This window comes from Manis javanica, chromosome 16 (assembly GCF_040802235.1).
Source record: "Manis javanica isolate MJ-LG chromosome 16, MJ_LKY, whole genome shotgun sequence".
Taxonomy (NCBI): domain Eukaryota; kingdom Metazoa; phylum Chordata; class Mammalia; order Pholidota; family Manidae; genus Manis; species Manis javanica.
Genome location: NC_133171.1, coordinates 21,272,134 through 21,287,850, shown reverse-complemented (window position 1 = coordinate 21,287,850; position 15,717 = coordinate 21,272,134). Strand labels below are relative to the sequence as shown.

At 47.3% G+C, this 15,717-nt stretch overlaps 2 protein-coding genes across 8 annotated transcripts in view; one reads left to right on the top strand and one right to left on the bottom strand.

Moving 5' to 3' along the window:
• GPLD1 (glycosylphosphatidylinositol specific phospholipase D1) overlaps positions 1-2,588 on the bottom strand; it is an 84,928-nt gene extending 82,340 nt beyond the window's left edge. For 2 of the 5 annotated variants that reach the window (XM_036994357.2, XM_036994358.2), the window contains exons 1-2: positions 2,460-2,583; positions 1,973-2,134 (exon numbers count right to left, since the gene is read on the bottom strand). Coding sequence is in view for 2 of the 5 variants with exons in the window: in XM_017663619.3 (XP_017519108.3) it covers positions 1,973-2,213 (241 nt within the window). In the remaining 3 variants the exon portion in view is untranslated. Of the gene's footprint in view, positions 1-1,972; positions 2,358-2,459 lie in introns of those variants that run through there. The other 3 variants (XM_017663619.3, XM_017663617.3, XM_036994359.2) reach the window with 2 other exon arrangements.
• ALDH5A1 (aldehyde dehydrogenase 5 family member A1) overlaps positions 2,408-15,717 on the top strand; it is a 49,772-nt gene continuing 36,462 nt past the window's right edge. The window contains exons 1-4 of one of the 3 annotated variants that reach the window (XM_073224720.1): positions 2,409-2,726; positions 8,231-8,314; positions 8,969-9,139; positions 10,576-10,692. In XM_073224720.1, coding sequence (XP_073080821.1) covers positions 2,448-2,726; positions 8,231-8,314; positions 8,969-9,139; positions 10,576-10,692 — 651 coding nt within the window. In that variant the 5' untranslated portion in view covers positions 2,409-2,447. Of the gene's footprint in view, positions 2,727-8,230; positions 8,315-8,968; positions 9,140-10,575; positions 10,693-15,717 lie in introns of all 3 variants that reach the window. The other 2 variants (XM_036994361.2, XM_036994360.2) reach the window with 2 other exon arrangements.

Here is a 15,717-nt window from a genome sequence, read left to right as displayed (position 1 = left end):
TTCAGAAAGTACTCGGGTCAGAATATACTTGTCATGAAGTATCCAATCTACAGCATATATTCCATGGGGAAAATTAGGTTGGACTATGGAAATGATGGTGATCTTAAAACCCTAATTATGCATATTACACCTTAAAAACAAGAAGGGAGACCCTGAAAGAGTGGGAGGAAATGGTATTCATCCTCAGGTTAGCCAAATGGAAGAGAAGAATAGAAGATGGGATGATCTGAGGCCCTTCAGTGTCTGCCAAGTTTCCTCTGTAACCTTAGCTCAGCCACCTGCAAGCCCAGGGAAAAGAGTCCCAAAGCTCTGCCTCAAGTTTGAGGGTGCTGGGCCCAGTTACTCCTGACTGCCTTTAGGCCAGAGGCCATCAGCTGGTATGTTTTGTCTGGGCTAGTGTTCTATAAACTTAGGTCTAATGTGTTGCTGCCATCATGGTTCTTTAAGCAAATGAGGGAGACATGGAGAAAGATGAGAATTAGGAGGTGGAGGGCAGGCTGAGGAGAAAGGAAGAAAGGTCCCTGCCACCTGGTGGACTTGTCCTTGGAGACCCTGGTGAGCACCCAGCCAGACTTGGGGGGGCATCAGGGCAGCCTGGAGGTAACACAGGAACCAGGAGGCAATGTTCCTACTCCAAATGCGGGCTTGCATAGGGCACAAAACCATGGTGAGAAGGAAGGGTGACATCATGAATTTCCCAGGCCTTAGGCACTTTTGCCTTAGGGGGCCCCTTCCTTCATAAAAATTAAAAACATTATGCTTTTTACATCTGTATTGGTATAAATATTAATTTGTAGTCACTAAAAGTTCATTATTTTCCTTACAATTTTAGAAGAAATTAAACTTTTTGGGTGCCCCTGAAAGTACTGTGGGCTCCTAGTCATTGGGCCTACTGTGCCTAACACAGAAGTCAGCTGTGTACTGTTCGAAATGGAACCTTAAAAAGATAAACAGGCTAACTGTGGATCAAGAGAGCAGCCACCACTGTCTGCGCTTTTTTGGGCCTCAGTTTCCTCAACAACAGAACTATCTCCCCAAAGCTGTGGAAGTCAGCTGTCAGTAGAACTCCCTCTGCAGCCAGTAGAAGGAAGCGTGCCGGCTCCCCAGTCTTGAGTGTGATATCCACCTGGCAGCCCTCTTGCTACCAGGACTTCCTCTCTCTCCAGTTCCCTTAATAAGATAGGGAAGGAAATAGTGAATTAACATATACAAAAGGTGAAACTCCGCTGTTCCACTTTTGCCAGATGTGACTAACTCAGGATCGTGTTTTGCTGAGGCAGTACTACTCAAGGTAAAAATTGACTGCCCGGGCATTTTACAGATCCAAATCCAACGTCCTATAAAAAGGTGGAGAGCCCACAGCTCTGGAAAAGCCAGCAAGAGACTCTCCGCTCAGTAGGAATGTTGAAGGGAAAATATGCTGAGACCTACTAGGGTAAACCGATGCACAGTTGGGCTCCATGCATGCACGTGTGAACTTACGGACTCTCGAGTATAGGCCCGCTATTTTTATTTTTATTCTCATTAAAGTTGAAGATTCCTTGCTGCTGCTGTGTTTTAAGCCATGTCCAGTTGTGGTTACATTTTGGTGGATTCGTAAACGGTCGCATTGACTAGTTGGTGCTTAATTTTAATCTTGCTAGTGGCTTAACCTAGAGCAGCTCGTATGATTTTGAACTTTGTACTGAGTACAATGCAGCAACTGTATTGAGCATTAAACATTATCTCACAACAAACCTATCGTGCAATGGGAGGACTGAGGTTTTAAGTACTTTGTCAAAGATCACACAGCTTGTTGACCAGGGATTATTTTGTTTGGATCCCAGTCTGTATCCAAAGGCGCCGTTATGGATGAGGGGCATTCCTTGTTCCCGAGTACTACGGAGAACACCTAGACATACACCCAGAAGGGCATCAGGCAGCAGCAAGCTGGGCCACACTTCGCCCCCTCAGAGAAACCTCGCCCCCATACCGTAAACGCGCAGATGCTGCGGCGATGAAGACACGCGACCATGCACTTTGCAGCTGGGACGGACACAGGCGCATCCATGGACGAAGCAAACTCCAGTCGCGGGGGATGCGGGTTTGGAGGGATGGCGGGAGGAAGAAGTGGTTCTCCTGCCAAGGTCAGAGGCTAGGAAATCGTTAAACATGAACACTCGCGAGGGGTAAAGGCACGGTCCGCAGACACTTCTCCCGGCGGGCCTGCCCATCCCCCGTCCCAGCCCTTCCCGGGTGGCTGGCGCAGGGAGGGCGCTGCGCGGCGCTCAGGATGAGGTCGGGGGTCCAGCGCGACGGCCGGCGCGAGCGCGCGGGGACGGGGCGCCGCTCGGCGTACCCGCAACCTTCAGCCCGAGCCCGCCTCCCCAGCGCGCCGCCGCCGCCCGGCCCCCTCGGGCGCGCGCGCTCGCTTGCCTGCTTCCGGCCGCTGCCACCGCCCCCGGACCATGGCGACCTGCCTGCGGCTGCGGAGCTGCCGGGCCGCGCGCCTCTGGACTCGGGGCCGCGGCTACGCTGGGGATTCGGCGGGCCTCTCTGCGACGCTGCTGCGCACCGACGGCTTCGTGGGCGGCCGCTGGCTTCCGGCCGCCGCCGCCTTCCCGGTGCACGACCCGGCCAGCGGCGCCGAGCTGGGCATGGTGGCCGACTGCGGGGTGCCCGAGGCCCGCGCCGCCGTGCGCACCGCCTACGAAGCTTTCTGCAGCTGGAGGGGCGTCTCGGCCAAGGTGAGTGTGCACCGGATCGCAGCGGGGACGGGAGCTTTGCGCCATAGTGAAACCAGCCGCATGCCTCCTCCCTCTCCGCAGCCCTCCGGGACACACCGTGAGGAGAAAGAAAAGAGATAATCAGCAAATTAAGTTTGGGGCGTGAGCTTTGTGCCAAGCACTGTGCCCTGGGCTAGGGAATTGGCCCCATGCTCAAGCCTCATAAAATGCCCTGTAGGGGAGTGCAGAATACGAACGAATAGAAGGGCATGACCGCGCGGGCGTGGGGGGGCGGGGCAGGGTGTCAGGGAATGAGCACTAGTGACTCGTGTGTGTGCGTGTGTGTATGCGTGTGTGGGCGGGGGGGCAGGGTGTCAGGGAATGAGCACTAGTGACTCGTGTGTGTGTATGCGTGTGTAGGCGGGGGGGCAGGGTGTCGGAATGAGCACTAGTGACTCGTGTGTGTGCGTGTGTGTATGCGTGTGTGGGCGGGGGGGCAGGGTGTCAGGGAATGAGCACTAGTGACTCGTGTGTGTGTATGCGTGTGTGGGCGGGGGGGCAGGGTGTCGGAATGAGCACTAGTAACTCGTGTATGTATGCGTGTGTAGGCGGGGGGGCAGGGTGTCAGGGAATGAGCACTAGTGACTCGTGTGTGTGTGTGTGTGTGTGTGTGTGTGTGTATGTGTGTGTGGGCGGGAGGGCAGGGTGTCAGGGAATGAGCACTAGTGACTCGTGTATGTCTGCGTGTGTGGGCGGGGGGGCAGGGTGTCAGGGAATGAGCACTAGTGACTCGTGTGGTGGGGGGCGGGGGGAGCAGGGCGTCAGGGAATGAGCACTTGTGACTCGTGTATGTATGCGTGTGTGGGCTGGGGGGGCAGGGTGTCAGGGAATGAGCACTAGTGACTCGTGTGTGTGTGTGCGTGTGTGGGCGGGGGGGCAGGGTGTCAGGGAATGAGCACTAGTGACTCGTGTGTGTGTGTGCGTGTATGTATGCATGTGTGGGCAGGGGGGCAGGGTGTCGGAATGAGCGCTAGTGACGTGTGTGTGTGTGCGTGTGTGGGCAGGGGGGGCAGGGTGTCAGGGAATGAGCACTAGTGACTCGTTTGTGTGTGCCTGTATGTATGCGTGTGTGGGCAGGGTGTCAGGGAATGAGCACTTGTGACTCGTGTATGTGTGTGTGTGTGTGTGCGCGTGTATGTATGCGTGGGTGGGGGGGCAGGGTGTCAGGGAATGAGCACTAGTGACCCTTGAGAGCATCTGCGGTACCTCCCTGGCCGCAGGGAGAGCACGCAGGAGGCTGGTAGTGAGGGCCCCGGGCTACAGACATGACGTGAGGCATGGACAGACCTGTAGAAAAAATAGGGTTTTGTGCAGGAGAAGGGAGAAGGCCAGGACCATTCTCCAGGGTTTTGGCCTGAGTAGAGAAATCCTGCTATTAACTGGCGTATTTCCCAGACTTGGAAAATGAGGGTGAGGGTGAGGGTTGTGGGATGTTAGATGGAGAGAGTAGAGAAGAAACTAAGATTTTCTTTCTCTTTCATTTATTATGTGGCCCCTAGGTCCAGCCTAGTGAAATCATTTTCTGTTCTTCAGCAGCCTTCTCTGAAGTCACACATCACAAACACACATCGAGTGCTGAGACCCAAGCATGTGAAAGAGCGTTACTTCACTCACCCATTAGATAGTCACTGAGCACCTGCGGCTTTGCACTGCTGGAGGAGCTTGAGGTATAGCAAGTGAGCAATGGAAAGAGTCCTGCCCTTAGTGGAGCTCATGTGGGTTAAGAGAAGATCTGAACTGTAAGTGAAGTATAATTTCTAGACACATGTTAGCAGTGAGGGCAACTGTGAGGGGAAAAGTTAAAGCAGGATAAGGACCAGACCTAGAAGGAAAGGGCAAGATGCAATTAAATGTGGGCAGATGTATTATTTTGCTAGGGATGCCACACAAAGTAACACAGACTGGGTGGCTTAAACAGGAGAAGTGTATTGTTTCACATTTCTGGAGGCTGGAAGTACACGATCAAGATGTCGGCAGGGTTGATTTTCTCTAAGGCCTCTCCTTGTAGACCGCCATCTTCCCGCAGTCATCGCACTGTATCTGTGTCCTAATCTCGTCTTTTTACAAAGACACAAGTCACATTGGTTAGGACCCACCCTAATGACCTCATTTAACCTTAATAACCTCTTTCAAGACCCTGTCTTCTCCAAATACAGTCACATTCTGAGGTACTGAGGGTTGGGACTTCAACATACGAATTTGGGAAGAGGGACACAGTACAGCCTACAACTTCAGGGTAAGCCTCATTGAGGACATAGGATGCAAAGACCAAAGATTGGGAGGGAATTCGGCTAAAACAAAAATCCTGAGTTGAGAGCATGCCTGATGCATTTGCAGAACCAAAGAGAGGCTGGGGGCTCCTGCAAACCAACAGATAGGGAAAGTTCAGGATAAAGAGGCCACAGGTGCAGGAAGGAGAGGCTGCGGAGTGGGGTACACAGCCATTCTAGGACTGGGGTTTTACTCTGAGTGAGATGGGGCACCATTTCAGAATTTTAAGCAGAGATACCCAATTTGCCGTTTGCATGGCTTCTCTGGCCACAGTGCTAGAACAGACAGGGGCAGCGCTGGAAACAGACCCGTGGAGGCTGTGCCTGTTCAGATAGGAGATGATGGTGGCTTGGACTGGGGGGCGGGGTGGCCATGGAGGTGGTGAGGAGAGGTCTGATACAGGATGTACTTTGAAGGTAGAGGCAGTGGGATTCTCGGGCACATTACTATGGGGTGTGAGAGAGAGGAGTCAACAATGACCCCAGGGCTTTTGGCCAGAGTACCTGGAAGAAAGGAGTTCCATCAGCTGAGAAGGGAAGGGTGTGAAAGGAGCAGCAGGCATTGGGTGAGACATCAGAGCTCCGTCTTGGACACAGTGAGTCTGAGAGGTCTGTCAGATACCCAAGTGAGGACGGTAAGCAGGCAGTTGGCAACGGGAATGTGGAGTTGAGCCCGAGCCCTGGCTATGAATGGAAACGTGGGAGTCATGCACATGTGCACTCATAGCTCTGGGAGTGATGAGATCACAGGAAGGGAGGAGGTCAAGGCTGAGCTCTGGGCCTCTGGCATCACTTTGGAGCCCAACTAGGGCCCACAACTGCCCTGCAGTGGTGTTACAGGAGCTCTTCCAGCCCCGTCTGTCGTTCAGGAGTTGGTTGGAGCCTCAGGACTGGTGCTGGGATCTCTCACTGATACTCGCCCTGTCGCCTGTGTTCAGATCATAGCACCTATGCTAATGCTAATGCCCTTGAACACTAATGTGGTGTCAGCTTCTATCTTACAGGAGTTCTGTTTCTCAGAGGCCCCTCCCTCTTGAGAGGATCTTGAAGCAGCTTGATAAGGAAGCGGTGGGATCAGCTTTCCCTAGGAAGACAGGTCCACCTGTGCAGCCAGGAGAAGGGGGAGAGGGGGCACTAGCACAGCTGGCTCTGTGACTCACCCCTCTTGCCCCCTGGCCTTTGGGGTCTTCCTCATCCCCCAACCCCAGGCTGTTCTCCACTCCCTTCTTTAGCCCCACTCATGTTCCCTGTTCCTGACGTCTAGTTCATCTGTTACTCCTGCCACTGAGCCTGTCAGACCACGGGGCCTTCCATTCCTACCTTGTCTTGCACTTCTTTTGCATTGTTTAACATCATTCTTTTCACATAGTTTGTGACCTCCCTTTTCCCACCTTGTGAACACCTGGACGAGTTCAGGGAAAGGAGGGAGCTGATATTTATTGACCACCTTAAAAGCTAAGGCATTAGTTTCCTATGGCTGCCATAACAAATTACCACAAAATTAATAACTTAACACAACAACACAAATTTATTCCCTTCCGGGTCTGGAGGTCGGCCGGGCTTAGTTCCTTCCGAAAGGGGCTTCTGTGCCTTTTCCTGCTTCTGGAACTGCCACCCTTCCGCGGTCTGTGGCCCCACATCCTTGCCTTCTCTGACTCTGGCACGCCTGCCTCTCTCCTCTAGTGATCCCTGTGGCCACACCGAGCCCACCTGGATAGTTCGGGTTACTCTCCTCACCTCAGGAGGCTTAACTAAGTCACATCTGCAGAATCCCTGCTGCCATGTAAGGTAGCATGTTTACAAGTTCCAGGGATCAAGATACAGACATCCTTGAGGGCCCTCATTGTGCCCACCACAGCTGAGTACGGTGTGTTTTATTCAGTCCTGTCAGTGGCCCTATGAAGTAGATGCTTGGTCTGTGTTGTGGATGAGGAGACTGGCTGAGAAAGGCTCATGGTTCACCATCGCTTTACTCCTGCTCATGAGGAGGATCTGGGATGAGTCCCAGGTGACTCCACCCACTATGAGCCTCCCAGGCCCCCTGTCTGACTCTTGTCCTCACACAGCTCCTCATAAAGGCTGTAGTAGTTTGCAGGGGTTGCAGTAACAAAGTACCACAAACTTGGTGGTTTAAATAACAGAAAAATATTATTTCAACTCTGGAAGCTGGAAGTTCAAAATCAAGGCGTTGGCAGGGTTGACTTCTGCTGAGGGTTCTGAGGGACGAAGGATCTGTCTGTCCAGGTGTCTCTGCTTGGCTTATAGATCCCAAAATTTCAAATTCCAAAATTCCTTTCTTTAAATTTTTTTAAAGAAATCATTTTGTCCATAACATACTTAATAATCCAATCTATCCTTTTATCTTTGGAGATTTTTTAAAAATTGTGAAATTTATACCATTTTGTCATTTGAAAGTGTACAGTTGAGTGGCATTAAGTGCCTTCACAGTGTTGCACCTGGGTCCTCTTCCTAAGTGTATAAAACCCTTTCTTACACCTCACGCACTGCAAAACCCCTACCCCAGTCTGGGATGAATCCAACTCACCAGTGAGTTGTTAAAATAAGAACTGTACTTGAGGACTTTGTGTTGGAATAAGCCAGTCACAAAAGGAAAATTCTGTGGGATTCTACTTCTGTCAGGTCATGGAATTGTCAAACTCGTAGAGACAGAGAGTCGAATTGGGGTTGCTGGGGGCAGGGGAGTTACTGTTTAAAGTTCTGGAGATGGATTGTGGTAATGGTTGTACAACAATGTGAATATACTTAGTGCCACTGAATTACATATTTAAAAATGGTTAAGATGATAAATTTTATGTTGTATGTATTTCACCACAATTAAAAATAATTTTAAAAATAAGGAACATACCTTTGTGTGGTAAAATTCAAGTTATTCATATTTACCGTGATCAACAATAACAGCTGTTCCACAAAACTTTTTTTCTCTTTTACAACTTAGGAGTCATTCACCCCTTTAGTACAACTTGAAATGGATCTTTGTTATTACATATCAAAGTAAGGTCTGTATGCCTGAAACTAACATAATGTTATATGTCAGTCATGCCACAATTAAAAAAAAGAAAGGTCAATGCGTGTCTCCCCAAGAATGAGATCACAGAGCAGATATTTTAGTTGAAGATTATTTAATACTCTCTTACACTTGGCATTTCATGATTTCTCTTTTTATTTCTCTTTTAGGAGAAAAGTTCATTACTTCGGAAGTGGTATGACTTAATGATACAAAATAAGGATGACCTTGCCAGGATAATTACAGCTGAAAGTGTAAGTTCAGGATCATAACTCGCTACCCTAATAAATCGTCCAGGAATTCTTAGGCTAACGCATGGGGAAGCTGGCAACTTCAGTGCAGTTCTGTAGCCCGATCTGTGAATTGCCTCATGGTTCGATAACAGCTATTGTGCCAGGCACTCATATTTGTTAAAACAATTTGTACGTTCTGTTCTTCAGTAATATACAAGAAATAGATTTTGAGTGTAACTACATGTACACTGCACCATTACAGGCTTTTCTGTGTGACCATTTTGGTTGATTTTTTTCAAGTTGTTTTTTGTACATTTAAAAATGTACCAGTAGTTTCTCTGTAGCTATAATAAATGACTTGACACTGTGGTCACATTTAGAAGATATTAGGAGGAGAAAAAGAATTAGAAGATACAGTTTTAGTTGTGTTCCCCTAATTTGTAAACATGAAGAATGGGGATTTGTAAACCATGGAGAATGGCATGTTTATTTTCATCACCATTTGTAATCTGCTTTCTAAGACTCATGCTGAAGCTAGAAATGTCTCAACAACCCTGTGGGTTTTGTAATGAGAGAAGTTTTTACTCTGCTTGCAGCCTTGAAGAATTTAAAAACACAGAGTCCTGCTGTTGTTATTAGAAGGTAATGAATGTCTCCTTTTCTGATTTAATTCAGGGTAAACCACTGAAGGAGGCCCAGGGAGAGATTCTCTATTCCGCCCTTTTCCTAGAGTGGTTTTCAGAGGAAGCCCGTCGTATCTACGGAGACATTATCTATACTCCGGCAAAAGAAAGGCGGGCTCTGGTCCTCAAGCAGCCGCTTGGTGTAGCTGCAGTCATTACCCCGGTATGTGGCAGGATCAGCAAGATCTGAGGGAGGGAGATGGAGTAGGGACTGGAAAACAAGTCATTCTTCCTTGTGAGGAGGCATGCTCTTCCTGTGAGCTTTTTATCCCCTGGTCTGGGTTTCCTGATTGCTTTGCTGCGTGCAGAGGTGTGTTCTCCGGGTTCTCTGTGATAATGTGAGGTCTGGGGATGGTGTGTGGGAATGCATGTTCTCTAATGGCTGCAGAAGTGGGATGACCCACACCCCCAGCAGGCTTTTCTGTCCTGGCATAAAAGCTTCTTGATGTTGCCTAGCACATCTGAAAAGATCTGGTTTACCATTTTTTTTAAAGACTTAAGATATGACACATTTTTTAATGTGCCATGGTTTTGAGAAAATTTCAAGCTGACTTTATGGTTGCCATCACCCGCAAAGTATCTGTGCACTACCAGCAGGCACTGGCCAGGTTCCGGAGGGGAAAAGGCTAAGAAATATATTGTGCCTGGATGGTGCTGAAGTATACTTGTGGGTGTGGTCAGCTTTCTCACAGTAACCAGCTTTTCTTGGACCTGCCTCTTTCCACTAGGTCCCATATAAACATGGTGCCCACCAGCTGGTCTCAAGATGGCTATTCTTTCCCTGCTCCACATAGAGATGGATACCCTCTTACTGACTATACTGACTAGGTTTAACTCAAAGTTCAGTTTACTAGATGGGTGACCTTGGCTTAACTGTCCTCACTTTCCCCAAATCTGCAGATGAGGATAATAATACTGAGCTCATTGGGTTGTGATGAGGATTTCATTAATTATAATATAAAAGTGCTTTGAACGTGGTCTGGCATAGAATAAGCACTATACAAGTATTTGTCAAAATAAAATACTGTTAATATAGATATGTAGATGTCTGCAGATACCTATAAATATAAAGAGGGAGGGAAGTAATAAATCATTTGCCATTTTTCAAAATCACATTTGCTAATATTTTCTTCCAAAGGGCAGTAAATGCTGGCCTTCAGGCCAAATCCAGCCTGCTGCCCATATTTGTAAATAAAGTTTTCTTGGGACAGAGCCATGCCTGTTCCTATACATACTGTCTATATCTGCTTCTGCATTATAATCACAGAGTTGAGTGGTTACAACAGAAACTACATTCCGAGCTTAAAATATTTACTATCTGGCCCTTTACAAAAAAAGTTTGCTGACCCCCAGTGTGAAATGATTTTGTACTGTTTTAAATTCTGAAAATGTTTCCTGTCTTTATGAACCTTTGTCTGCTGAGTCCCTTAGGTTGACAGGTGTCAGGTGCTCTAAGAGCTCACCTGCACGAGAGCCAGAGCATAGCTTTTGCCAGTCAGTTGTGCAGTGGAATTTGCTGACTGACTCCCTGACGTGCCTTCCTTTGAACTACGGGGTAATCCTTCCCCTCACACACTTCCTCTGCTCTTCTGACCCCAGTGGAATTTCCCCAGTGCCATGATCACCCGGAAGGTGGGAGCTGCCCTAGCAGCTGGCTGCACCGTCGTGGTGAAACCTGCCGAAGATACACCCTTCTCTGCCCTGGCCCTGGCCGAGGTGAGCCTTTCTCCCTGTGATTGTGCAGAGCTGACAAAGTCCAAAAAGGGATATTTATCCAGGACAGAAAGAAGCAGTTCGGGAGCCTCCTTCTTCACCTTAATCTCATGCTGGATGGTGGTGTGTTTTAATTTACTAGCAATTATTTAAAATCAGGTATTGCTCTTTTTATAAAAAACAACGGATGGGGGATTTTCTGACATCTGTGGACAATGTATGTTTCAGGCTCTCCTAAAAGTAATATCTATCCATCATTTGTATTAAGTAGACAGCTATAGCAAAATATGGGCGTTTCTCACATTTAGGGAGTCTCTTATTTATAAGTCTTCCTTCTCTAGTTCAATCTGCATTCAAGTCAGATCTTGTCATTCTTCTGTTTAAAACCTGTAATGGCTTGTCATGTTGCTCAAACTTCCAGACCCCAAAAGAAGCCTCCTCCCCAGTCTCCAGTCCCCTTATCTGTTAGTCCAGAGCCCCTTACTCATCTGCTGTGGCCACTCTGGCCCCTGGTGCTTCTTGGACCATACCAGGCTCACTTGCGACTCAGCTTTACACTTGCTTTTCCTTCTGTTTGGAAAGTTCTTTCCTAGGTATGCCCAGGACTTGCTTCTCAGTGTCTTTGCCCAAGCATCACCTTCTCAGTGAGGCTTCCCCACCACCCGACTTGAAAAGTCACGGCCTTGAGCTGTTGTGCACCTGATCTCTTCCTCTGCTTTATTTTCCTTCCCATAGCACGTGTCACCATCTAACATGCCAGATATTTTATTCAGTTGGTTTGGGAGATAACTGCCCCCACTGAATGTAAGATCTGTGGGAAAGGGCTTGGCCCTGTTTTGTTCCCTGTTGTATGCCACAACCAGAGCAGTGCCTGGGTGTAGGAGGCGGTGGGGGGTGGTCAGGAAAAGAAAGGAAGGGAGAGCTTCGGTGCGACCAGAGCCACTCAGGAGTCTGGCAGTCAGCTTCTGACCCCTTTCCTCAACCGCACCCTCTATGATAGGCCTCTCTGCTGCTGTCTGGCCTTTTGCTGAATAGTTGTCAAGAGGCTGGGCTGACCACACTCACCGCAGTGGCAGTTATGGCACTTGCTCTTCTAGACTGTCAGGACCTGGCGGGGCTCCAGACCCAGGGACTAGAAGTTCCTATGCTTAAGGTTCCTTCACCCAGTGGCACTAATTTCAGGGGCAAATTGGTCATTGTAATCATACAGAAATGTAAAACTGAATGGAAGAGTTTTTTTTTATGGGCCTTCTTGAAGTTATCCTTGAAATAATTCTTAAATCTGTGTGATGTGTGTAAATTACCCTCTTTATTAGACTCCTGAGGCAAAGATAATAGTTAATGGAGTATTTCCTACAAATTATGTTTAGAGCCAGTACTAATCTATGGCTGCTAGACCCCATTTGCTTATGAAATTTGTTTGAAAACACATCTATACTGAGTGGAAAGGTTAAGGACTACATTCTTTTAAACCTGTATATACTGAGAGATTATTTCAAAGGGAAAATGCTGCTTCTTAGGACTATAGAAAATAAAGGGTTTTAGTAAAGGCCTAGAAACTCCTAGGCTCTCTCTTTAGCCTGGGCTTTGCCTTGTTTTCACCTAAAAAATAATCATAAAGTACTTGCATTTAGTGTGTGTTTTTTCTTCCATTTTTTTTTATTGTAAAGTAAAGCAGATACAAAACCATGCAAAACAGATTTATAGCTTAATGAATCATTAGTTGAACACTCTTGTAAACACCACCTTGCTAAGAAATAAAATTGCCAGCTGTCCCTGAATCACACTTGGTGTGCCCTGCCTCAACCTGGTGCCTCTGTCCCTCCCTCAAAAGCAGCTCATCTTGATTTTTATAGTAATCAGATTGTGTTTTTTAATAGCCTCATCAACCAAGTATGCATCTACAGTCTTACTCTTTTTTAAAATTTGGAATGTGTTGTAAGTCTCTTTTAACCTCTCCATCCTTTTCTTTTCTTGCATTATCTTTTGAAGCAGTGGGACTGTAGCTTCCCACAGTCTGGGATTTGCCAGACCCTTGCTCCTCTGTCCACTGCCTTTTCTGCAGATTGGCAGCCTCGTCCACAGGCTTCATCGGACTTGAGTGTGATTCCCTTCTGTGTTCTTTTGTCAGGAGGCACCTGTATCTGATCATTTCCATTTTCATAATGTTAACAGCCATTGTTGCTCAATGCTGCTTAGTCTGTTAATTCTGTAGGAGTTGCAAAATGGTTATATTTGAATTCTTTCATTTCTTTGTCCTCTATTCACTAGACTTCCAATAATCATCTACTATTTGGTTCCCCAGTGATACATTCATATAGGAAAGGCAGCATAAGTGCTTGATTCTTTCTTTTTATTTACCAGTTTTTCAAACTAGTAAATCAGTTCTATCATCTGCTGAACGTTACCAGTTAGTTTTTTTAAGTATTATTATGTGCAAATAGATTTTAACATATTTGATGAGTTTCAGTCTGTTGCAGTTATTTTGTTTAATGAAGCTCAAATTGCTCCATTTTGGGCAAATGGCAGCTTTTTCAAGTTGGCTCTTGAGCCTTTATTTTCACATCACTGTAATAGTCTTTGAGAGCATCCTTACAGCCTAGTGTGACAAGGTACTTCAGGCTTATTATATATGTAGTTCCTGCCGCAGACCTGGAATAAACAGTTCTGCAGAAAGTCCTTGTTTTCTTTGGCAGGAAATATTTTAACTTGAGGCACTGGGGATGTTCATTGCCACTGTTGGTCGTTGTTTCTAGACCTTTTCAGTGGGCTGGGCTAGGAAACAGATAGACAGGTGCACACACACACTAAAATGCTGCATAAATTCATACAGAAATTTCCAATTCAAATTAGTACTACAGATTTTTAACTGCACCTCTTGTAAGTGTTACCTGCATCTCCTCCTTTCCTGGGTCCCCAGGACTCGGAATAACTGAATTAGAATATCTCATAGTTACTCATTTGCTTTCCCCTAATAAAACACACAACAGCTTATGATACTAATCCTAATAATACCATCAGCACCAACATGCCTACTGAAAACAGTTGAATTTTTTTGTATTTTCTATCCCCCATCTCCTCATTTTTATTGTTCATCCTTTAAATTTTAGAATAGCTTTCCATTTACAGAAAAATCGAAGAGATAATACAGGGATTGCCTACATATCCCACACTCAGTTTCCCCTTTAGTAGCATCTTATCCTAGTATGGTAAGGTAATACATCATTACTAATTAAAGCCCGTATCTTACTCAGATTTGATGGGTTTTTGCCGAATGAATGCCCTTTTCCTGTTCCAGGATCCCACTTGACACTTAGTTCTCATGCCTCCATCAGCTCCTCGTGTGTGTGACAATTTCCCCCATTTAAAATAAGTTATACCATCTCTGCATCCTCAGGGATATAACTATTCTGTGCTATTCTTTCTCCCGCCAATCCTCACTTAGGTTTAGCACAATAAGCAGCTCTGTGTTTTTTACAGTCACCTTGGTCGTATGAACCTTGTTCCCAGTAGATTCTTCAGGAAGGGCTCATGGAACAAACATCCTCCTTAAATGTTCACAATAGCTTGTGCCTGTTGAGCTTTTGTAAATCGGTGCTACTGGATGGACAGAAAATCTTTGGTTCACTTTTTTTACTGGATTGTCTTAAATGTGTGGGTAAAATTGTAATATTTCCAGAATATCTTGCCTGGCTTTAGTGCATTTGCATATCCTCAGGGATGGAGAGAAGTTCATCTCCATATCAATGGGAATTACCTGTGCAACCAAGGGCTTACCTGAACCTGAGACGTTAGGGGGAGAGGCTCCCTTGCTTGCTTCTGTGGGAACAGGAGAGAGAGATGGACGCCCAGACTGCTGTTTGTAAGCAATGAATGGGTTTTAAATTATATTTCTTCCTTTGACCAATTTCAATTTTTAGAGGTATTTTGCCCCGGGATTTCCTTTCCCTGGACTTACATCTGGCTTTAGTCGGCAGGATTCCTCTGAAACCCGAAATCTGTCATAATGGGTGCGACCTTTGGGAGGTCCGCCCCTAGAGATGATGGGGAGATGCCCGGAACCGCCCCTGTGGATGGTGGGGAGGCCCCAGTGGATGCAGTGGCAGGGGGTGCAGCTTCACCTGTTATTATCCCCACAGCTGTGGGGTTTCCAATTTGGGAACCCCTAGTGGGGAATTACTCTAGGGAAAAGTACCTCTTAGACAGGTGGGGCCTTCCCCAGAACTGGGGAAGGGTGGAAACACTGGAAGCTGCAGAATTAGCCCTCTCTGAGTTGGAAAACTGCTTGGAGACCTTAGGGGACCTTAGGAGACCCGTGTGGCGGCTGGCATTGTAGGTCTCTTTTCATCAAGATGTTGGAAAATGTTATACAGGAGAGAGAGTGACTTATGCAGGAGAGAGACACACCTCAGCATCACTTGGAGGAGCTGGGCGATAACCTATGGGATGCTGTTAAAGAAGAGAGACAGTTACTGAAAAGGCAGGTCACCCTCCTAGAAGATGCCTTTGCAGCAATGAGGGGGAAGTCTACAGGAAAAGCTGCATCGCAAGAGGCCATGGGGCAGGGGGAGGAAAGAGTAGTGCCTTCAGCCCGGAGATGGTGGAGCAGGAGCCGGTGGTGAAGAAGCCCAAAGGAGAGGAGGAGGAGGCGGGGCCATTGGCGGATCTGCTACCCAGGCTTCCTCTGGAGGTACCATCTTCTCCTGTTTTAAAGGCCCGCCCAGCTATAATTAAGAAAATAAAAATGAAACAACCACAGGGCCTTCCCCAGATTGTGGACCACTCTATGCTCCACCCCTATGCCCAGGATGAGCTGGTGGACATGAGCGTCCAGTGTAGACAGACGCCATCAGAATCTCTGCCTATATGGCTTTTACGTCTCTGGGATTTGGGGCTGGATAACATTGTTATGTCAGGTACTGAGATGAGTAGAATGGCTTCCCTGACAACTCACCCTTCCCTCCAGCAGCAGTTGCAAAATGCCCGTCACACCTCAGGGAATCAGAAACCCCTGGAATGGCTGACAGC